The sequence below is a fragment of the Euwallacea fornicatus genome, chromosome 30, assembly GCF_040115645.1.
Source record: "Euwallacea fornicatus isolate EFF26 chromosome 30, ASM4011564v1, whole genome shotgun sequence".
Lineage (NCBI taxonomy): Eukaryota > Metazoa > Arthropoda > Insecta > Coleoptera > Curculionidae > Euwallacea > Euwallacea fornicatus.
The window spans coordinates 489,991-513,430 of NC_089570.1; the positions used below are offsets into that span (position 1 = coordinate 489,991).

A 23,440-nucleotide genomic window follows, 5' to 3' on the forward strand; every position below is an offset into this window, starting at 1 on the left:
AGAAGTTGGCCGTCATCATATGACATGTCAACTTCAATGCAAGTATTTGGTTACGTTTTTTTAAATGTTTTAACCTATTATTAATAATAATTTAGATTAATAATTTAAAAAAAATTAACACAGAAACTTGCAAAATCAAAAGAAAAAATGTTACAAATAATCCGCCTTTTACCGAAAAGGCATTTCCTAAAAACCATTGGTGTCAACACATACAACCTTAGAACCTTTCTCTCTGAGGCATATTACTGCCAAGAAATCTGGAACCAGAGGCTAAACAGCTCTTTATTGCAAAAGATTAACTTGGAAGAATTTTACTATGAGCTAGACCAGAAGTACGCCAAAACTCAGCAGCTAAACAGTATTGACATCGATGTATTTGCTAATGCAATGCAAGGGGATCAATTTGGTGATGAACTACTCGATATAGTCCATAAGTTGCGACTTACTGCAGACACTGGAAATACCTCTGAATCTACCAGTCATGCTGTCATCAGAACATTATTGCAACTTGGTAAAATTGAGGATTTATTAAATGTCTTAGATGATCGTCTGAATTATGGCATCTTCTTGGATTATTATACTGCAAATTTACTAATGGATACGTTTTGGAAAAGTAAACAATATGCTCATGGGTCTAGAATTGCCAGCCAATTAATGCTGCAAGAAGAGCTTGAACATCCATTGGTAAATAATTTTTCTTTGCTTCATTGTTATAATTATTTAAAAAATCCTTTGGGATGGCCTGAATATACTCTTCCACCTGAGCCAGAGGAAGAAGTAAAAATCCGGGTAAAGTATTTAAGGAATCCTTATGATGATGAACATTTTGATCTGAGGAATGACAAAAAAATTATTGGGAAAACTATATTTATGATCAGCAGATCTAAGCAGGACCCCCTGAATTTGAGCTTTCAAATTCTTGGCTTAGCCTTATTTGGAAAAGACAAAGAAGCATTAGACATTAGCAAGAAAGTTAATGTAGTTCTTGTTAAAGAGATTTTGGATTTAATTCCTGAAGACAGCAAAGTAAAAGATGCCATAAGTGAGCTTAAAACAGAATCCGACACAGATGTAGGAAAAATTCTCATAGAAAACGTTAAACACAGTGTTGAAAAATACTCAGAAAGTGACATTTCAAGACAATGTGAAAATTTTGAGAAGTGGCAGCAGGAGCGTACAAGGCTGCTACAAGAGCAGCAACACCGCTTAACTACAGCCAAACGCCTGGAAACTATTGACGACCTGAAAAAGGCCTTGAAAGATAAGGAAGAGAGGCTATGGTTCTTTGAAAATGAAGAAAAAATTGACTTGGAAATTGAAGCTAAACAGAAATTCTATCCAAGAAGGTGGTTCGGATACAGGAAACCACGTAGGCAGGTGGATACTAATTATGTTCCACCAGAAGTATTGAAAAAACATTCTTCAGGAAATATTGGATGAGAATATCAATATTAAAGTAATAAAGCTAAAATAGTTTGTATTATTTTGTATTTATTTTTGAGGTCACAGCAACAACTGAATTTCTTTCTTAATCTCAGTTAAATCATTCTGTACTTTTTCAAATTTCTCATTAACATTTTTGCTCTTCTCAGTTTCAATTTGCTCTTCCAAATTCCTTAATTCCCGTTCTGATTGCCCCATATCAGAAACAGCTTGCAATATACCATTGCATTCCTCTCTTAAAGCAGCTAAATATTTGTAGGCTCTTCTTGCAGATTCGTCTCGTTTACAATCCTTTTTAAAACGATTTTTATTTCAATGGACCAAGAGGCAGATAGTAAAACTTACATGGAATATTATTTCATCACATAATGTAAAAGATCTATCCAACTGTCCAGTTAAGTTATTAATATCTTTCTGTACTTGTCTAGTATCTGCTAAAATTTTCTGAATCTCTTTATTTTGTTTTTTAATGTTTCCTACTATCTCTAATATCCGTTTTGTATAAGCAGCTCTGTAACAAATATAAAGCTTCCTATAGATCTGGACATTCTACTGCACAACAAACCAAATGTTGAATAAAGCAATATTTTGAATATTTTCAAGCACACCTGTAAGATTTGCAAACACAAACACTATCCAATTTGGTTTGTAGTCAAGCCAAATGTTCAGGTTTATGGGAAGCTTTAATAGAATATGTATAAAGAATTCTCACCTGTTATTTTTTTTATTTAATTCTTTGCATCCCTCCATTAAATTTTCCTCTAAAATGCACTTTTGCTTAAAATCGGCAATCATATTTTTGTAAGTTTTCTTTAAGTTTTGCAGCTTGATTTGTTCATTATGATATTTAAGACCATCGGAACTTATTGAACTAAAAAAACCTTATTGACCAAATTAATGTTTTGGATATGTAAAACAACCTTTTCAAAGTTTTATGTTCCTCTAGTAAGGGTGTTTGCACATCATTCCACTGTTCACTCAAATCAACAAACCGTCTTTCAGCTTTTTGAATTAAATTTCTCAACTTTGCTTTGTTTTCCTCACTACTCAAAATAGCTAAAGTTTTCTGTTTAATTTTAGCCCTTTCCTCTGTTTCATTAAGTTCATTTTCCTTCTTTTCTCTTTGTATTTTCAACTACAACTTTAATAAGCCAAAAATTCAACTTTATCCCATCAAAAACCAACCTTAAACAGTCTTTCTTCCTCCCCACTAACATCTTTCTGTAAACTCAATAAATCCTCTTTTTTTTGTTTGGCTATGGCCCATAAATCTTGAATTTTTATTTGGTTATTAGACCCATCGTTTGATACACTAACATTAGTCATCTTATCTGAATTTTCAGCAATTTCATCCAATATTTCACTAGAAACTGTATTTGAAGAATGTGAAATCAATTGCCTCAATTTCTCATCGCTTGGAGAAAATTCTGCACTAGATGATTGAAATAATAGCGAAGGAATTAATTGTTCTGAGGAACATTGCTGAGTTATCCAAGGAATGTATGGCTCAAATTCAGAACCTAATCAAAAACTCATATAAAATTTTTTTTTTAAATGTTACAAAAACATACTAGAATTGTTCTTATGAGGCACAAGTAACTTTATGCAATCTATCGGAGAACTGTAACCAAAACTATTGACAAACACCCCATGATTGTTTAATCTTAAACCCTTATGTAAAATCTCTGCAGGCAGCCACATTTGCCTTAATGATAATTTAAGACTATCTTCAATTTGTTCCACTATTCGTGACACATAACCCATAGGTTTTATTAATGCAACAGAGCTTGGTTCCTTAGGAAGTCGTTCCAAAAGAAACATCAAGACTCGACGAATTTCAACCTAAAACACCACTACAGAACTCACCAGTAAGATTCAATTTATTAGAGTTACTTCATTGCAATATAAAATGGTTTGATACCCCATATCCCCCTTGAAACCAAATTCTTTAATTTGTTGAGCTAAATTGAGTGCATACTTAATGCGAGCACTCATTGAAGGAGGGAATTTTCGTGGTAATTTAATATGGGGATTCATGGCTTCTAAGCATGTGGCTATTGCCGACATGAGCATTTCTGAATCAAATTGTTTTAAACTGCTAATCTCTTGGTCTATATCGCTAGAAGCACGTAAAACGTTAAATTAATCATTTAAACTGCAAAATAGAGTTAAGTTTTTAGATACTTTACCAGTGCAAATTCCGTAGAGATTCTATAATAATTTTGTCTACTTCTTCCATGATTGAAAGGACCTAAATAGAACTTAAATAAATTGTGTACTTCTGGTATTAATTAATTTTAACTGCAAAATTACAAAATTCAGAATAAAAACAATCCCCTACTTCTTATTTCATTTGTCAATGTCACGTGTTCTCTATGCCAAGTTTTCGAATGTATGCTACAAATAATAAAAGACAACAATGCACAGCATACTACTGACGTAATATTCCTACTACTTTTCATTGATAATTTATATGTAAGCACAGACATTTCTTCAACATCATTTAAGACTTTTTTGTAGCAACCTAAATACTGGATTGATCAATGTAAGTTTAAACTATTTACATTATAAAGAAATAGTATGAAATCTTAGGGTATTGTTGAAATGAAGTGAAAACATACAGTACAATGACATCCTTTTTTATGAACTTTCGATGTTGCGGAACCACTAGATTAGGAATAAGTTTAGGAATATTACTTCATGTATGCGATGTATAAGTTTGCCACAATAAAGCAGATATAAGAGAATCCAGATTGACATATCGATCATCTTGACAGCTGGCATTCGACATGTTGTAAACAAACCGAAACGAGACGTCGTGACATCGAAATGGCCGAAGAAAATTCTGATGTGGCTAAAAATTTAGAAAATCTTGATTTAAACGAGAAAAAAGAAGTGTTTGACCATGAAAATGAAACTTCACTAAACACCGAAGATGGACTACCGCTTGCTGAAGTCTATAAACTCGCACTTAATTTCTATAAAGGTAATTTCGACACGAAGATGGAGTGGTTATAGAAGTCTCTTAGCTCTAAAAACTACACGTTTTTTGCAGAAAAAGTGGGAAAAGCCTTTCACTTCAGCTATGAAGATAATCTGCAACTTATCGCCTTCTCACAGCAAGTGGTTCATGGCCCCTTAAATGATGCAATTGATAAATTGCCTCCCTTAGGGACCTTGGACGTCGTTGGCAAAGACCGAAGGTAAACATGAATCAAGATTTAAGTGTCACCAGTGGAAAGTTTGGGTTTCAATGCAGAGAAGCCTGGCAGAAACTCGGCAATTTATCAAAAGACCAGGCTAAAACTGGGTTTGTGGAACTTTTAAGTCGCAGATGTCCTTTGTTTTCTACTTATATTGAGGCTCACAGAAGAGAGAGACATGAACAAAAGCGAAGAGCGTAATGGTGGATTTAGTAAATGTATTGCACTGTTTTATGGATTTATTGTAGAAGAGAAGAGGCTTCAAGTAGATTGGCACAAGTGGCAGAGAAGCAGATCAAAGAGGAAGAAGAGCTGACAATATTGGAAAGTATGCGGCAACAGGAAGCTGTGAAAAGGCAAATTCAACAAGCTTTAAATGAACAGACTTACGAGCAATTTAGGAAATATGCAGTGCAACAATATCCAGGTTCACAAAAACCTTTTTATTTGTCAATATAAAATGTTTGTCAATGAAACATTCCATAGGAGATCCTGAGAAACAGGGTACTTTGATCAGACAGTTGCAAGACCAGCATTATATTCAGTACATGCAACAATTAGAACTCTCACAAAGAGCTGAAGCTTTAAATGGCAAACGAGTGTTTGAACATGAAGATGTCAAAAGGAATGATAGTGTATGTCTGATTTAAGGTTCTTGAAGATGGTATGTAAAAGTAATATTTTCAGGTATCTCTTGAGGAAGAAGTAGATAATGCTGAAGAGGAAAATAATACCGAAGAAACTTCCCAAGATGATGAACAGGAGTATGAAATTGTATCTGCCAGTATGTGGACTTTGCCTGACATTGAGGCATTTAAGCAAAGGTTGGTGAATTTCTTGAGTAAGGGATGTCTTTGATTGTAATTAAAAAAATATTGTTAGTGTAACACTTATTTGGGGGGTCAAAAAATACGTGGAGCAGGGGCAGCAGTTTAATCACATGATAAATGAGATTTTTATAATATTTTTTTATATAATTGGAGATTTTCCCCCAGCATATCTTGTCCTTTTTATCATGGATCTCTCTTAATTTATCTGATCAAAATGGTGACCAGTTTTGTTTAATGGTTTGCTTGTGGGAATTAGTATTGGTGAGCAACTTTCAGTCATCTAGGCTGTATCATTTATTAGTATCCCCATAATTTTTTATCTCCAATCAATTCAAACATTATTTTTAGTTGGTGTTTTGGACGTATAAAAATAATTTTACAGGGTGTCTCAATCTGAAGGCGATTGCTTAGTACGCGTAGGTCATGGGGAAACGGTCACAGTTCGCGTGCCCACCCATCCCCACGGATCTCGGTTGTTTTGGGAGTTTGCTACTGATCATTATGATATAGGTAGGTATTTGCGGCAGTTAGGCCTCTTTGCAGTTTCAAAATTTGAAGTTAACTGCAATTTCCACTCGTGTCGCTGTCAGGATATCCTTAATTTTTCCTTATTCATGTTAATAAGTAAATAATTAAAGGACTGTAACTGAGTTTTTATAATTTACGCTTTTGAGTTCAACTTTAAACCTGCAGGTTTCGGAATTTACTTCGAATATGGACTTCCCATGACCGAGGAAGTGTCCGTGCACGTGTCTGAAAGTGAGGACGAAGACGTGGATATCGACGAAGAGGAGCTTTACACGGACGAAACTCTAAGGTGCGACCTCGAATCTGGGGGTAAGAATACCTTTCCTCGCAATGTATAGCATTAAAATTTATTTAAATTGCCAGGCATAGATTTAACGTCGATGGAGAAGCCAACAGTGACGGAAATAGTCCCCGTTTATAGGCGAGATTGCCAGACTGAAGTTTATGCTGGGTCGCACGCGTATCCAGGAAAAGGGGTGTATCTGTTAAAATTCGACAATTCCTATTCTTTGTGGAGATCTAAGACGCTGTATTATAGAGTCTATTATGCCAATTAAGGAAATTTTACTGCTATCCTTAAATAAGTATTATTTATTGCCCGAAACATGTAGTTTTTTATAATCGGCGAGGTGGGATTTAAAGCCTGTGATGTGAAGTGGGTGATAAGGTTTTGTGTTTATAGGTTGTTGTTTTTCTTCGAAAGAGAGCCAGCCCTCAATAATAAATCTTATTATTAGAGGTTAAATTGTATAATTATTACATATAATTGCTTACTCTTATTTTAACCAAAAATAGCCTTTATATATTTTCAATTGTTTCCAGTTCGACTAAATAACGCGTGTAAGCAAATTTTACGTGCAATATATAAATTTAATTAATAAAGTTGTGTTGAATTTTAATAAATGTGTTCTAATTTATCATCTCCTCAAATGCCTGATGGCAATGACCCATAGTTCCTTTACAAAACTATTGCGTCTCAAATTTTAGACCCTCTCGAAAGTACGTTACGTTTGGGCAATTATGCGTGGCCCGACAATCGCCATAGAGATTTGGTGACAATATTTACGCTGACATTCCCATGATGGATCACTGATCTAGACAATAAGGGCTCTAGGGAAAAATTACATCTACTAGAAATATTCTTCCCTTCAAATTACGGCAGGATAATAGCATAAACATTTTGGATATTGTACAAGATGCTGCGCAATGCAATGCACGCAGAACGGGGGCACGTATACTAACTGTTTATTTTCGTTTTTCTACGCAATTTTCCGAAATCAGCCTTTCGGCCAAAATGTCAGTAGAGGGCTTTGTACTAGTTCTTACTAAAAGGTGAATGCTGCTCCTGTTACTTCCAAATAGAACGAAATAAAGAAGTGATTTGCAATGGATGGACAGATTCTTAATAAATCATCGCTTGCTGCCTCTTTCCGATACAACGACGCCGAGTCGTGCCAGCAACAGATAGCGCTATTTGCTTTTCCAAACTCTTATTTGCCTATTTGTTCCCGGATTGGCTTGGGGTGGCTCAGTGCCAGTCATTGATCATCCCCGCTCAAACCGATTCCATCATCTTAAACTTTATTTTAAAGCAAATTATTCGCAATAAAGCGTCTTTATATTCTAATGTAAAGTATACGCGGGCAAAACAATGGACCGACCGACAAAAGCGTCACATAGAACGGGGGAACTAATCAGTGTCAAGCGTTGATGCCATCGGCCAAAGCACGTTGGCGTTCTCCATAAGCCAAATTAATGACATCCTACGTTTTACAAATTTTGTAATTGCCATTTTGATGGGACGATACGGGTCCCCATTGTTGCTATTTCCAATAAACGTTCTGGAAACAGAGCGAGAGGGAGAAGGTCCAGAGCCGCATAGAGATTTTTACAAATATAGGTAATTGTGTTTGCCTATCTGGACATTGCGCCATTGTTTACGGTACGAGTTTAACGTTTCTGAACGATAACGACGCCGGGGATACTTCATAATAGATGAATATCCAATTTCCAGGCATGTTATAACGCGTAAATGGTTTATCGGCGAATTCAGCTATCGAGTGTTCGAGCTGAGAGAGGGATGAAATTAAACGGCTGATCACCTATAAAAAAAGACAGAGTAGAATCCAGGTTCAGGCTCTGGAACGAGCATATACGAGGTGTCCGTTTTTGCAACGCAACCATGAGGATCTCGATAATCACAAAGATACAAAGTGGATTATTTGGGGTTCGAGGATAGGCCGTATACCTACCGAAATTAACGATCCGCGAAACACGATCATCATAATTTTGTAAATGTGATTTTTTTAAAGGATTTGTAAACGCGACTTAAAGGTATCTCGAAGAAGAGTAGCGAAATTTTGCGACATCCGTCATCCGATGATGCAATGAAGCGAAGCCAATACCACCAGACCTAATTTCGGATCGTCCGATGAGGGATGCACGAGAGAGACACGAGGCTTTTACAGGTTTATGTCGTCATGCGTCCATCATCCGACTGAATTTTTATTATCTTCCGATATAGTGTCCTCGATGTTACAATGTTCACATTCGGAACATTGTAAATACCAGCTCGTTTCATCTGTGAGACGAGAACAAACAATATTTTTCACATTTACGAAATATAAATAGTTAAAAGACATCGCGAACTGAAATATATAATCCGAAATCGAACTTATCAATGTTTGCTCAGTAATAAAATACGCAAATGTGCCCTTAAAGTTCGCCACGAAAGGGTATTAAAGGCCATAAAAAGCGCACATTATTGCCGATATCGATATGGGATCGAGTAAATTTCCCAGTTTTACGACTTGAGATTTATGTAAATTCTCACTTGTGCGAAAATATGGCCGCCGATGGACCTTAAAAAGACCGAAATCCATCACGGCAAAGAGCCTCGAAGACACAATGTAGAAGGTGCTTATAGGCTATTTTCCGGATGGCGGAGCCGATTTTAATACGTAACGTGTCACATAAAATTACCCCAGTGGGGAGCGCATATGTGCGAGTGCGCCCCCCGAACACTGGCCCGTTCCGATAAAAAGCCTTTTATTATGTTATAGATGTGTATAGATTTTTAGACCCGATTACGCTATAAAAATATAAATCCCACCGCTTCGTGCTTTCTCCTTTAATACGCAGAGGGTTTTATGACGTCGTTGTTGTTGGACTTGTCGCAAATATGATGCACAATAATGCAATTTCAGATAAAGAGCACTATTTTTATCAAAAATTGAGCCCATTGACGTCAATGAATCAAACATGACACGTTTAGAAATAGTTAAAGTTAGTGTTCAGAAGTGAACAGTCGGGAGGCACGTGGAAACTCGACTTACTCTTAAAGCCAGGCACGTGTGCTGTTCGAGAACGGGATCAGAAAAAGGTGTTTGGGAAATTGATGTCAAAACTAAAGAATATTTCAATGAATGGAATATTTATTTTATCCAAGGTATTGTTCGATTTTGGGACCTTTAGCATTTACCCAAAAAGAAGTACAATGAATGTCAAAGAGGGCTTTAAATAAGTAATGAAAAGTAAATCTGGTTTGCTATTATATCACTGGTTCCCATTGATCATTACACATATACAGAAGACAAAATTGAGCAAAAATGCCCACAAATTAAAGCAAGTTAAAGAAATAAAGGAAAACATTGTGATTTGGGTGTGAAATGTGTATGAAAGAAAAAAAATATAAAGAATTCTTATTATTTATATTTTTACTACCTTCTGGATTTGAAGTCGGCTTTATTCGACTAATGTATAGGAAACTTCTTGATTGTGGAAGACGAAGATTGAACGTTAAATAGAAAACCGTTAGGTAATACTAGACCTCTCGTGCAAGAACTTAAAACCGCCTCGACTCGACCGACGAGCAAGCGCAGATGTCAAGTGATTAAAAAAACGTCTTGAAAAGCTATTTATGGCATAAAAGGGTAAATTGTTGAAGAGTCCGGAAGTCTGGTAGCCGTGTACGTTCCTTGTGAAGTAGAAAATAATTTTCATGAAGACCATGTTACTGACACACCTACTAGCACTTGGATGTGCCAATGCCCAACTTGACCTTAAATGGGCACCTCCAAAATTGATCAGATTTAGGTTTAAAAAATAGTTTATTAAAACCCTCTATTCATCGGATTTCTATGGACTATTCATCTACATGGATCCATATCGTTAATTAAAAATAAACAAGGGCATTGCAAAAGAACTTTTTTTTTTTTTTTTATAAAAATGCCGGTGATACGGACGAAACACACAAAACCCTCGAGCAATGCAATAGCCAGATAATAAAATTTAATTAATAACCGTATATAGGAAACGGCAGAAACGAATAGCAATGAATAGGTAAAGAAGAAAAAAGGTAGCAAATAAAGGGGGTGCATACATAGAGAAACACCCGCGCGTCTGCAGACAAAAGCGACTCCCAGGCTGGCGCAATTTAAGAAAAACAAAAGAGCGCGGCGTACCGGGCGGATCGAAAGAGAAAACAAAACCAAAAATTAAAAAAAGGAATCCTTCGCACTCCCCTCCGCGTCCCCGGTCCATCGCTTGTATCGATTGCGTACAGAACGCGGTGACATTCTTTATCAATACGTCACAGCTCATATTTCAAGTTTTCCTCTCCGGCACCCCACACAAAGAAAATCGCAACTTCTTTCGGTAGCCGATGGGCGGACCCGGCGCGTCCATGGTGGAGGGGCGGCCAATGGCGTAAGCGCGTTTCGTTCCGCGAGCCAATGGACCCGCCCAGGGACACGGGGGAGGGGCCGAGGAGTCTCGGGAGTTTTTCGGAATGTTTTTATTTATTACATTTGTAGTCGGTCGTCGGTACAGGTTACGTTCAGTGCGCAGGCATAGGAGGCCGAATCTCACCCCGCCTCATTCGATTTCGAGAGACAGACAAACAATCGTCGTGGGCGAATTTAGCCCATTCTCCGATTGTCGGTACGTTTCTACAGATGGACTTTGCAAAGACAGTACGCGCGGTGTGATTGTTGTAGATCCACGTCAGTTTGTAGTGATGATGATGGACAATTCCGGTGTAGACTCCGCAAGTGATCATAGTAGTCACGCATCCTCCGGGTCTCCGGCCGTAGCCATCAAACCGTCACCCTCACCCCCGACCAATAACAACAACAACATCGGCCACCATCAACTCCATCAGGTGCACAGTCCGCGACAAGCGTCACCTCTCGGCCCTCCGATGTCTATGGCTCACCCTTTGAGTCCACCCCCGGTGTCCAGTGCTTCGTTGGCGCGAAGCATGGCCTTGGGACATTTGGCACCCCCGAGTCTTGGACTGTTAAACTCATTGGGGGTGCTACACAATCCCTTAGATTTGATGGCCCACCATGCTCCCCCGCGCTCCTACAATTCTCCTCCCCCGATCTCCACGTCGGACCCCACGGCGAACGAATGCAAACTGGTCGACTACAGAGGACAAAAAGTGGCGGCTTTCATAATTGCGGGTGACACCATGCTTTGCCTCCCACAGGCCTTCGAACTGTTCCTCAAACACCTCGTTGGGGGGCTGCATACCGTTTACACTAAACTCAAAAGACTCGATATCGTTCCTATCGTTTGTAACGTCGAACAGGTGCGGATCTTGAGGGGATTGGGAGCGATCCAGCCGGGGGTCAATCGATGCAAACTGTTGTCGTGCAAGGACTTCGATACCCTCTACAAAGACTGCACTACTGCCAGGTATGTATTTGCGAATGATAATTTAGTTCGTAAGACTAAATAAAAAAAAACAATATAAGCACGTGGTTTATCTTCGAGGGAGCAGCCTCATCGATCGGAATCCCCGCACTGCATTTAATGAAACCCAACTCAATAAAACATATATCAAAACGAGGCAGATATGTAGGGCAAAAGGACTTTATCCACTCCAGTTGACCCTCCGTTTGTTTGGCATTCAGTTTTGTAATTATTATTTTCAGTAATGCTGATAGGGGAGCTGTATTGCGCCCATTGTTCACGAGATATTATTTGCCATATTGGTTATTTCGGAAACGATACACCGCCGAGAATTACTGTCGAGTACACTACAGAATAAAGCAGTGAAACTGCAGAAAATTAATTCTAAGAGAAATTAAAAAGATAAAGAAAATGAAAAAACTAACGAAGTTTATAAATGTTTGATGTGGAGAAACAGCGACGTGCCGAAAGAAGGAAATGAGGCACTTTTGTGTGACTCTGTAGCCCAAAACTTTTTCTACAGATCTCAAAGTAGGTTATTCCGGAATAAGTAGAAGCGCATCAAGAACGCATCTGTGAAAGATATATCTCCGTACGAAAATAATAATTTTAACTAAGCAGGTCCTTCAAAGAATGATTTTAGGTAACGAATTCCAGTTCAACCGGAAGGATCGCCATTTTCAAAACTTAAATTTTTTTTACAAAATTTCTAATTACTCGGAAAGTGTATCCACTATTTATTACATCGATATATTATAAATTAATATTTAGCGTGTAGTGGCACGCAGTGCCTACACACGCCGTTTTCAACATACATATTTTAGAAACTAAATAATGACTATGATCAGCCGTATTGATGACTGATAAAAAAAAAGTAGAATGACCCATACTGACGACTGGGACCTAAGGAGGGCGAGTGCCAAAAGACACCATTCGAGACCTAGACCAAATAGGAGGCCAAGATTATAGATAAGTCTCGATCTTGCGAAGATTCATGTGAAGTTTTGTAAAGAAGGAAATGTTATTATTAAAACAAAAATCTAGTTGTTCTACATTTCCCATCATTTTACAGAAAGCTAGTTACTATCTTCAAAATTACATAAACTTTTCATCTACTTCGACGAAAATGCCGAATTGCACACCATAAATAACCTCTAAACCATCTGAATTTTCAACCCCCTGAACAATTATAGAAACTCATTGTTTCGGCATTGTAGACCCCTTTTCAAAGGGAATGGGGGTGGTTTATAAATAATCCAAAGCGGAACAATCTCCTCTCTCCTGCTTTCGCCCCTCATAAATTCTAAGTTATAGCGGGAATTACACTCATTCTTTATTAAATATTAGTGTACATGAAATTACTAGAATATAGACTCACATGCTGTGATGGAGAAAATTTACCATATCTTATTGGTATAGTTGTGATAATTGTGACTAACACTTGCACAAATATTTTGTAAGTTTGTAGGGGCTAAAGCACATAGACTCATCTTTCTTTATCGAAAAGGAAAATTTGCTTTTCACACAGCATAAATTAATCATAAAGTCCTGACTATACCAGGACGTACAAAACTGTCCATGCAGCAACTGGAACTAACTTAATTAGTACAAAATGATACCGATTAACAATGGAAGTACCTTGAAAATATATATTAGGCAATTATTGACCAATTCTCTTGTCCGGTGTTTACAAGTTTGTGGCACTAATTTAACTATAGAGTGGGCAGTGGCTCATGTAAAATTAATATTAATTGCCAAGGTCTTATTATCACTTCAACCCAGTTTATCCCGGTAATGTGTCTCACGTCTTCCCAATATGATGGCACACCATTCCTGGGACTGCACATATAAATAATTTTTTTAATGCGATTTTGATCGGTTTTCAGCCCGTCAGTCTTGAATCAGCATTCATTACATTTCTATGAATTTACCAATGTGTATGCGATGAATTTGATACGCGTTAAAATCGACGCACAAATTTAATAATCGTCACTTTCAGAATTTAAAGATACGAGAGTTGATGTATGATTGCGGTTCGATACGTACAAAAGGGAATAATGACAAATCTGGTTGCGTGGGTCACAACGAAGTCCCGTCAATCTTGCCATCAAAAGCTTCATCGGAGAAGAAACCAGGTGACGTTACCATTGCATTTACCAACTTCGGTAATTTAGAAAAAAGGCGCCTGATGGTACACATCCAGACACGTTTTATACGCGTAACCGCTTTCTTTAACTACGTCATAAAATACGGAATTGTTATTGTCGACGTTACCGGGCTTTATAATAGTCCGACGGGTTAAATTTATATCCTTTTTTTGCTTAAATATATGTAGGTGTAAGAGGCAGATTGATGATGTTTTTTTAAGTTAGCTTTCAAACATCGACCGTACTACGCCGCCATCTTTAGTGTCAAAAGCTCAGAATTTGTTTAAATGTGCTCTTCAATGCATGCATAAGAGATATATCACAAGTAAACTGTATAAAACATAATAAAGATTCATTTCAAATTACCTTCGAATTAATGGAAACGTTCGTACATCCCCAACCACACGCACTTTGTTAAAAATCACTCCCTTTCATACTCTCATTCAATAACAATTGAATAGTATTACACGAGAATGTTGACACTGGACGACTGAGTTTAGGGAATTTTGAATTATGAGACGTCAAGCGACAGGAGGAGAAGAATTGCATCTTATGTCTTTCTCGAATCTCACGCGACAAATAATGACAGCTATATGATGAAGTGAAAGAGCAGCTGAAGTGTTTCGCAGTAGATGTCACTCGGGTCTTGTTGGTACTTACAATCTTCGCAAACAAAAAAATCAATTTTCAATTCTTGGTTAATTTGAGGTGCTTGCGTTGCCGGACTGGTCGGTGAGGTTCCGGGTGTGCCGGACTCAAGGAGGCCTATGTAGTTCAAAAAAATGTGCAAACTGAAAAATGTATGCGGCTTTCGGCGGGCAAAATGCGAAACGAAGGAAATTCTGACGTTCAAAGGGGCACGGAGTCATATGAGATTGGGCATAAGAGTATACATATGAAATCATTGAGCCGGCTAAAAATTGGGATGGAAGTGTTCCAATTCGAGTCAAAAGAATGAGGAGACATTTCGTATTTACATAATTTCAACTTCAGCCTACATTCATCGGTAAGCGACAGTCGTAAATATAATTTTTGTTCATAAAAACACATGTAAACAAATTAAGTTTATGGGAGTTAATTAGTGATTTGAGGCTGTACGATTTCGGCCTAAGAACTTGCTCTTAAGAGGTTATGCCTCGTTAGGCCAGATCAGGTGTTGTGGTTTTACATTAGTTAGAAAATCCTTGTTGCAACTATCGTAATATGTCGAGTTCGTGAGACAGAAAAAGAGCTACTGTTTATGTCGTCGACAAGTGTAACGTAATATCGATGGTTAATCCAGTCGATAACGTTAATTACTTGGCTGCGGCCTAAAAAACCAATTTAACCGGAGTCTAATCAGAATATTCCCCGAGTCATTTCGTCAATTTCTAACCGCAGTCGCCGAGGCGCCTAAATATCAATAAATTATGACGAATCATCTGTAGAAAAGGGGGCCCCGGCTGACAGAACCTATTAGCAGCTCGGCCTCTCTCACAAAGACTCCGTTTCGAATCTTCGAATATCCAACCGAGATTCTTCAGTACCATTGCTGCTACCGATCATTTATTATACAAATACCGACTGTTTACCGGCCATTGTGTTCGGAATAATGGGAAAGGTGTTGGATATCGACTGATTGGTTTCATTATTATGAGGAATGATTTGGCGGGCGATAATTTGCCTGCTCTTTGAAACTTTTTTGATCGTTCATTTGAACAGCAGTGGAAACGCGACAAGACCAATGAATATCTGGGTTAATCCGACGGTATTTGTACGTAAAAGTGTGTGCACATTTCCACATTACTAATCACGTTTCCAGACCTACAATGGCCTCGTTTTTCCAGACGCTTCATTACCCCAAAGGGCTTATTTTTAAACGTCCTTCCGCCTGCGATTCGGTGGGGCGAAGTGACACATTGCCATTCGGGTTAACCCGCTGAAAAACTTCAAACGAACACGCTTTAATTTATAAAAATAATATCTAATGCACACACACCATATATGCAAAAGGGTTAGCGTGCTGGCAAAGTGCATCGCGTGATTCGGGACTCGATTACCGATTTTCGGCCTTAAAACCGGGGGCCCCAAGGGCCCAGCTGGACCCACACGCGATTCTTATTTGGCCATGTCTTGATTGACAACAAGCAAATGTTCTCTTTGCAACATTGCATCAGGATAATGCATTCACTTTAACTTGTTATTAGCGGAATTTTCGACTTTCTTTAACGAAGTAAAAATATTCCGGCAGTTCATGTAACAGAAGGAAGCAATTTCGCTCCGGCTATGCCCAGAATGGATGTATTTTACTGCATTCTACAGAAATTGTTTTTCAGCGTATGGCCTCAGATAAAAGCTTTTTGGAAATTACCTGGAATTGCCAAGATTAAAACGCCACAGGATTCAAATTTCAGTCGCGATGGTGACTTCAAAATCTCATATCTTGGAGTTCCTGCTATATTCCTTCCTGGACTCGGCACTTCTCAACGACAACACTCTTGAGCTTGTCGTACTCAAATCGTCTGTGACTTGGCGTTTATGAGATCAAAATCGGCGCTTGTCGAACTTTTTTTTATTTATGATCAATTATTCCTCATATTCATCACTCCGGCGCTTGCCCAACTTTCACTTATTAAATTGAAATCCTTCATGATTTTCTCTTTCTGCTTCATTTGGTTTCATTGGGCCTCTTTGGTTTCGGCGTTCGCAGCTTCGAAAGCCCTTTTTGGGATTTGTCACATGTCGAGTTCCATTTGCTTTCTTCATTATCTTGGAACCGGCGCTTGTCGGATCAAATCCGGCGCTTGTCGTGTGTCTTCTTTTCGGCACTTGTTGCTCTGAAGCTCTTTTCTCGGATTGGGCGCTTGTCGAACTATATCCTCCATGTTCTTTTTTCATTCCCGTTGCATCGGTTCTTGCCGATAAGACTCTTTGGCTCGAAGTTTGTCAAGCAATAGCCCAAAGAAACATGAAACCATGAGGGTGTCCTTTTAGAACAGATTTCAAGATGGATTATTTAATAGAACCCATTGGCGTAAACAATATCCAGGGACACGCACAATTTCTTTAATTTAGGAAGAACTAAAGCTAATTTCTGACGAAGGCATACTAAGGGTATATGTCTCCCTAAAGCGTGTGCTTCAAATTGGGAACGTAATTTTGCAGCTACGAAAAGAGAACTGAAAGTGGCTCACGTTGCCTCGATCCGAAATAACATTCGCAGAAACGAATGGAATAACGTGGAACGACAGAGACGGCGTGTCCCATTCAACAGACAGAGAAACAGAAGGGGATCCCTGGGGATACCGCCAGACGGGATCCCCAACCTGTGGATTCCAGGCGCCAGTCAGCAGATAAATCCCGTTTTTGTTGTGACGACTGTTTCGCCGTTTGTGAGCCCTTAAGTTAGGGGCGCAACAATGAGGGGAAAGGAAGAATTTTAATTTGGGGGGAAGACTTTCCGACACAGATTACTAAAATATCACTTTGTATAATATGGTACGGGAGGTAGTAAAAGTCTTCTTCTCTGTCTCTCTCGACACGTTATTTATGTTCTTCAATAGAAGAGAGGAATGGCAAAGGGGGGGCTGCATCTTGAAATTAATTGCGGTAGGTTGATTTTCTCTTGTTTTCATCTCATGAACGGCCGGTTTTGTCTCTCCCATAAAAGCCGTACTGGACTTTAATTATAAAGTACTGTTTACTCAAACCACAGAAAATAACTCGGTTTGTTTATCAAGATAGAAGAGCCTGTGCGCGGGCGAACACACAGTCCTTTTCAGTTCGGAAATTAGCTGCGGAATGGGGGCATTATAGGGGGCTTTTCTATACCCCTATACAAAGTGGTTCTTGGTTTGCGATAAATGATAAATGGACCCCCAAAGAACCTAAATCACCGCAAGGATAAATATTGTTGACAGTTACGCGGGGACCATTAAATGTTCTTCCCAATGGGCCGTTACCAGTTACTCGACCAGCGTTATTTATGGCGGACGGGTGCCAAAGGTTGCCAAAACCCGTGGTCGTGTTCGGGTTTATTGGTTTTTAGTGTAAACATTGTCAGTGCGGTAATTACCTTTCCAGGATCGATCGTAAATCTCGATTTCGAGCAGGATGATAATTAAATATGCGCCGGTGTCATTTCTTTGGATTCGGTGAGAGGAGAAAAGTAATTGAAAATTCTTTGCTTAACACACATAAAACCCATTTACGAAGAATACATTATTAGTGTAATGGCGAAATAATTTTTCTCTCCGTGTACGCGCGATTTCTTGAAACGCTTCTTATGCTAAACCGCTAATTAGGCTTAGTAATAAACCCGAATAACTGTAACTGATGGCTCATGATGCACATACTAATGCCATTAAATACTATTGTGAGTAAATAACATATACGCGTACGGAATACTTAAAGGCATTACATTCTCACACACCTTTATCCATTAGTTCCAACAATAGATATTTCCAACAAAGCACAAACACACACTCATTGCGATCCGGGCAACCATAAAAAATGCTACAAAAGCTTATGTAAGTGTCATCTTTTCGGTAGCGATGGTTCGAACAGATAAGGGCCTAAAGGTGCAACTAGCGTCACCTGAGGGTGCCTAAAAAGCCTTTTTGCAAAAGAGCCGCCCTCTTTAATCCGGTCCTGTCGCTCCAACGCATCAGCAAGCACTAATGTGTCATCGACGCACATACAGGGTGTCCGTTTCTGGAACTAACTCGTAACCATAAAAGATACGAGGTCGGATAGATTGGGGCAAAGTTGCGCAATTTGAAGTTCAAGAATAAGCCGTTTTAAAGTTTTAAATTTCCGATAACTTTTAGTATTTTTTTACTCGAGAACGTGCTCGTGGTCAACCTCTTCGGTGTTTGTGTAAATTCTCAGCGGACCAGACACGTCATATTTTGTTTGACATATTTCCCCAGTAGGGTCATGTCAATCGATGGAGCCACGCATTGCCTGCTACGTTCACCAGATCTTTCCCCGGTGCACCATTTTTCGTTTTGTCCCAGACCTCCTATTTTTTAAAGTTACTATTTTATGTTTGAGCTCTGGAAACGGACACCCTGTATGCGAGCTCCGATTTTCCGCTGCGACGATTATTTCGGCTTCGTGTGGCTCTTAGTTGTTCAACGAAAGGTCGAGTGATAAGACATTGAACAAAGAATCCAATCGACGCCAATATGACATTTTGTCATTTTTTGTCAATTTTTGCTATCAAATTTTCTCAAATCCTGATCATTTGTGCTACTCTGGAAACCGCTCCGCCAAAGGCATCCCTCGACAACATTTATTGTTTCTGTTTTAATAAAGATAAGTTGAACATGGCAATATCCATCAAGTCGTTTTTTGTCTGCGTCTAGTCACCGAGTGTGGTAAACCCGAAACCGTATCAAATCGTGATCGACATTGGCGAATATCGCCCAGAATCGATCTGCCATGACCGCCGGCAAAGAACCACGTCCAAATTACACCCTGCGAAGCCCAAATTACGTTCTTGAACCGCGAACGTCGATTGGTCGCATACTTAAATTTCAGTGGAGATCCATCTTGTCCAATTTGGACTGAGCCAACGAAGGCCTCAGTGAATCGATTTGTCCTGCTATTAAAATTCAGGTTTTGCTCGTTGCCGACGACTTGGTGCATCATATAGAAAATGAAAGGATAAAAAATGTAAAGGCTTTAGCGTGAAAATATAGCGATATCTCCGGCACGATCTATATGAGCCACAAGAAGGGACCCTGTTCAAACACATCCGTGCAGAAGGAACCGAATATAGTGTCTGTTTTTATTTCTACAAGTGTTTGCGTTTCATCTGTCTTATAAATGCCAGTTTTGTTTTCGCATTTTGATCTAACTCCAGATAGCCTCAACTGTTTATGTTCGCGATGACACATAAAAGAACTTCCAATTGATATTGTACGCTCTCGCTCCTTCATCATCATCAAACATTTAATACGATAAATCCGCTCTGTAATTATTCCTTCATGCAGTCACTCATCTGCCTATCAGATCGGGCCGTTCAATACGGTTTTGTCTCGCTTTCCTTTAGATCGAGTGTGTGTTTTCCATCCTCATCTCCAACTACTCAATAATGGCGTATCCATCTGATAATAACGTAGCTCGGGAGTTCTAACAGTGCACGCAGCTTTTGTTAGATTCAATTATACACACTGTATGTTGGCTTTTGGTTAACGCTACTGGCGCCTGATGAGTTCTGTTATCAGTCAATCTAAAATTGTAAAATAGCGGCAACTGATCAAGCTGTGTGGTTCGATATTTGCAGATTGCCTTGAGCATTGCGTCGAAATGGAAGGAATCACGACCCTGTATTAGGTTCGAAAACGGCGGGACGGGAGGTATTTTTCGAGGAGCCAAAATGGTGTCCGTGTGCCACTACTCTCATGTAAATTTCTAAAATATGTAAACTAACTGACCCTCGTGATATCGGAGATTGCACTTTTGCACCATGAAGAATTGGTACCTTGAATGTCGACCGGTGGTTGTAAGATGTTAATCCTCGCTTTAAGCTGCATTTTTTGCTCCTTTCCTGGCGGCAAATGCGTAAGCTATTTCAGTTTCACAATTCAGCAGCTCTACGTTGCTATTTGCGATGTAATTGTAAAAGTCTTTGCAATGTTCAATATATCATCCTCTCATTTCCCCTATTATTTGCCCCTTTTTTGGCTTTTTGACATTTTCAAGTGGTTATCCGTCACTTGCCATGCCACGGGGAAGGGAAGATATTGTCAGACTCAATTTAACAAAGGCAGCCATCCGAAAATGTTTGGCAACCTCGCAAAACGAATTTTGATATGCCGCCGAAGTTTTTTTCTTTCCAGTATTATTGCGACATGCCAATGCGTCAGTCATTGTTATTTGACAATTGATCCATGCGGTGTTGCCATTTGTAGAATATTGGAGAAATTTTGATCCATTTTCCACACATATACAAGCAATTTGGTGTTTATCTCTTACTTAAAACGTATGTCCATCGATAAATTTCCCTGCAATATCGACCGCAGAAACACTTGCCGTTAGCAGTTGCGGTTTAACATTCTAAATCCTGCAGGATAATATTATCTCACCTGCCCCTGTTTTAGCTTCGGCCATAACCGCAGCAACATCCCCTGCGCTGACCTCTCCAAGCTGTGGCCACTACAAGTTTATTTGCTGCAGGAATTGTTTTGTGTGCCATCATATAAATCAGGGGCGTGCTCCATACCATGAGCAGAAATTACCCAAATTCTTTCGAGGGTCGAGGATCAAAGAGGTGGTTTTTTGGTGCTTTAGCGAATTTTTTGGTGTGTGGAAAATTTATTAAAAGTTTTATTGGGAACATGTCAGGTACTTCACTGCTGGCGATAGGGCTATTTTAGCTGCCTATGGATAGGGTCGCAGTAACCCAGTAAATAAACGTCTGGTTGCTTAATTGCGCAAGGGCTGCCGCCTGCAACGGTTTCCTAAAATGGTTATCGATCTATTTTGATTTGATTTACGTCGCTTTTGCACGGAAAAAACTGCTCTTTTTTCACCGGCACAATGACTAATATGAAATCGAACTAATATTAAAAAGCAATTAAAGAGCTGTGGGATCTGAACCGGCAGCTGTCGAGAAGAATGGAACTAGAAACCGCAGCCTCATTTCGGACGTATTTAAAAAAACGAACGTAATATTTTTCGGGGGCAATGAGCCAAATCATATTGTACGGATGCGTGCCCTTCGTCAAAGGGACTCTGTATAATCGGATACATCCCGAGTACTGTGAGGGATGGATACTCTGTATCTTTCTATAATAGTGGACCGGCACCCTCCTGTTTTGCATCGCCCTTGGGTGTTTTCCGATCTTGTTTTCGTTTTCTGATGGGTTATACAGTTACCCAAACTATGTATTCCCCAAGGACACTTAAAAATTCAAAAAGTTACCTTTTCTCCACTAAACAATGCAAGAAGGTTCCCAGTCTAAAAGGGTAAAAAATTTTGACTGCAGGAAATGATCAACTAAGTGCAAACATTAGAACGAAATTTACCTACTGAAAGCAATTTTCGTTTTTCGGAGGTTGTTCGAGTTCGTCGGATAATTAGTCACAAATCAGAGGCGTTCCGAAGGGGGTACTAGCCGGTGTTCTTTTTGAAATATCATTTTCAACTAGCTACGCCCCTGGGTTTTTCGACGCCAATTGAACCCGCCAATTGTAAGCTGGGAACCTTGTTTGTTCTCACAAAACCCTTCTGACCACAAAAGACGCAATAATAGGAACTTTTGAACGTTTATCAAATCTGAGACATCAAATCCTCTTTCTCTGTTTACGATCTTTTAATTCGGTTTTAATTTGTTGCAGGTTTTGTTCCGAAACTCACATTAACAATTGTGTTACCCTCTATCATTTAACTTAACCACGTTTAATTTCCATTTAATGGCCGAAAGAAAATAATAGGCTACAATGCGAGGTAATTATTTTGTATTAATGTAACATGTCGGATCATTCAACTCAAACCACGTCGGTTAAACTCAATCCTCGATTTGATCTTCCTTGAAAAAAATTGACCGTATAGCAGAGCTTAAACCATCACATTTCAACCGTTTACGAAACGCCAAAAGGGCGGTATCTGCCATCTCGCTGCGCTTGTAATTAAAAGAAATGAAAAATTGCCCGTTTGTGGTACCTGCCAGGTGCCTTTCAGACTAAATAATTTTATAAGATTTTATCGGCGAAAATTGACCGGAAAACGAGCCCAATTTTCGGCTCACGTTATCCAGTTTCTATATGATTCAAAATCGTCACTAACTGAACTCATCAAAACCAAAAAAAAAATCATCTACAGTCCTCTATAATTACCCACGCAAAAAATGATATGGGGTAAAATGCGCCAGTCACACTGTTAATGCAGTTTAGTGGCAAACAGTCCAGCTGTGACCCGTATGCAGACCAGACTTAAGGCCTTTGGAGCGTTTTGCCTAATTCCCGGGTAGGAAATCGGGGCCTGAAAGGTTGCACCATAACTAGTTATTATTGCTTTCTATGGCATAATAAAAAAGTTGCCTTAATGGTCCTATATCGGTTCCCTTGACAGATGGGATCGAGATCGTGGAGTGTGATATTTGCTTTTTCGATGATTGATCAGCCTTCGGGCTACATTGTTATTACCAATCCAAAACGGCTCTATATGAGGGATAAATTCATTGTAAACTTTTATACGGGAAAAATGTAGTGGAATATAAATCACAGACGAGGCGAGATCTTTTAAGCTTTTCCAGCGGAAGAGAATTAAAAAATATTAATTACGCCGGCCGTAAAAAGAAAAGGAAAACACAAAAAGATAAGGAACCGTTTCGATTTGAGCCCTCGGATAATTAATTAGAGCAGAAACGCAGATTTAACAACGGAAATTTATGGTTTCGAGCCCTTTTGGGCGGCAGTCCTACAACGGAATAAGATGTTTATTAAGCCCGAAAGTACATTTTTCTTTGGCGGATTCATTATGCAATGTCATTTCGCGATCGTTACACCGCAGGGACCTTAATTAAAAGAACTTTAATTAAGCCAGTTTTTCCTGTTATGTATTAGATATGCTTAATGTGGCTTTTTGTCTGCCTTACATCGC

At 38.9% G+C, this 23,440-nt stretch overlaps 4 protein-coding genes and 1 long non-coding RNA gene across 7 annotated transcripts in view; 3 read left to right on the forward strand and 2 right to left on the reverse strand.

The window, feature by feature from the left end:
• Nucleotides 1–32: 32 nt before the first annotated feature.
• Nucleotides 33–1,480, forward strand: LOC136347968 (small ribosomal subunit protein mS27). The gene has a single exon (XM_066298419.1). The coding sequence runs from the start codon at nucleotides 148–150 to the stop codon at nucleotides 1,438–1,440; it is 1,293 nt and encodes a 430-aa protein (XP_066154516.1). The 5' UTR covers nucleotides 33–147; the 3' UTR covers nucleotides 1,441–1,480.
• Nucleotides 1,472–3,793, reverse strand: LOC136347966 (coiled-coil domain-containing protein 22-like). Its single transcript, XM_066298416.1, has 8 exons — nucleotides 3,633–3,793; nucleotides 3,337–3,562; nucleotides 3,015–3,285; nucleotides 2,629–2,963; nucleotides 2,364–2,578; nucleotides 2,156–2,314; nucleotides 1,789–1,954; nucleotides 1,472–1,734 (listed from the first exon to the last, which is right to left on the reverse strand). Exons 1-8 carry the CDS (start codon nucleotides 3,680–3,682, stop codon nucleotides 1,504–1,506), a joined length of 1,653 nt encoding a protein of 550 aa, XP_066154513.1. The 5' UTR covers nucleotides 3,683–3,793; the 3' UTR covers nucleotides 1,472–1,503.
• A 433-nt stretch (nucleotides 3,794–4,226) lies between these two features.
• LOC136347967 (Golgi resident protein GCP60) lies at nucleotides 4,227–6,907 on the forward strand. Of its 2 annotated transcripts, none has more exons than XM_066298418.1 (9): nucleotides 4,227–4,429; nucleotides 4,499–4,646; nucleotides 4,703–4,843; nucleotides 4,895–5,073; nucleotides 5,133–5,281; nucleotides 5,334–5,470; nucleotides 5,859–5,986; nucleotides 6,170–6,293; nucleotides 6,368–6,562. In XM_066298418.1, exons 1-9 carry the CDS (start codon nucleotides 4,273–4,275, stop codon nucleotides 6,423–6,425), a joined length of 1,221 nt encoding a protein of 406 aa, XP_066154515.1. In that variant the 5' UTR covers nucleotides 4,227–4,272; the 3' UTR covers nucleotides 6,426–6,562. The 2 variants fall into 2 exon arrangements, with proteins under 2 accessions (XP_066154515.1, XP_066154514.1); XM_066298417.1 differs by having other exon boundaries at nucleotides 4,228–4,429; nucleotides 6,170–6,313; nucleotides 6,368–6,907.
• Nucleotides 6,908–10,778: 3,871 nt separating this feature from the next.
• dac (dachshund) overlaps nucleotides 10,779–23,440 on the forward strand; it is a 95,307-nt gene continuing 82,645 nt past the window's right edge. For both annotated transcript variants that reach the window (XM_066298038.1, XM_066298039.1), the window contains exon 1: nucleotides 10,779–11,704. In XM_066298038.1, the coding sequence (XP_066154135.1) occupies nucleotides 10,794–11,704 (911 nt within the window). In that variant the 5' untranslated portion in view covers nucleotides 10,779–10,793. The remainder of the gene's footprint in view (nucleotides 11,705–23,440) is intronic.
• On the reverse strand, nucleotides 12,960–14,284 carry LOC136347859 (uncharacterized). Its single transcript, XR_010733544.1, has 3 exons — nucleotides 14,215–14,284; nucleotides 13,340–13,540; nucleotides 12,960–13,288 (listed from the first exon to the last, which is right to left on the reverse strand). It is a non-coding gene; the product is annotated as an uncharacterized lncRNA (long non-coding RNA).

Coding starts and splice junctions, on each gene's coding strand:
- LOC136347968 (XM_066298419.1), top strand. CDS start 148: ATGTTACAAATAATCCGCCTTTTACCGAAAAGGCATTTCCTAAAAACC.
- LOC136347966 (XM_066298416.1), bottom strand. CDS start 3,682: ATGGAAGAAGTAGACAAAATTATTATAGAATCTCTACGGAATTTGCAC. Junction 2,579..2,628: donor AGGAAGAAAGACTGTTTAAG/GTTGGTTTTTGA, acceptor TTAAAGTTGTAG/TTGAAAATACAAAGAGAAAA. Junction 1,955..2,155: donor TTAAATAAAAAAAATAACAG/GTGAGAATTCTT, acceptor TATTTGTTACAG/AGCTGCTTATACAAAACGGA.
- LOC136347967 (XM_066298417.1), top strand. CDS start 4,273: ATGGCCGAAGAAAATTCTGATGTGGCTAAAAATTTAGAAAATCTTGAT. Junction 4,430..4,498: donor CGCACTTAATTTCTATAAAG/GTAATTTCGACA, acceptor CGTTTTTTGCAG/AAAAAGTGGGAAAAGCCTTT. Junction 6,314..6,367: donor GTGCGACCTCGAATCTGGGG/GTAAGAATACCT, acceptor TTAAATTGCCAG/GCATAGATTTAACGTCGATG.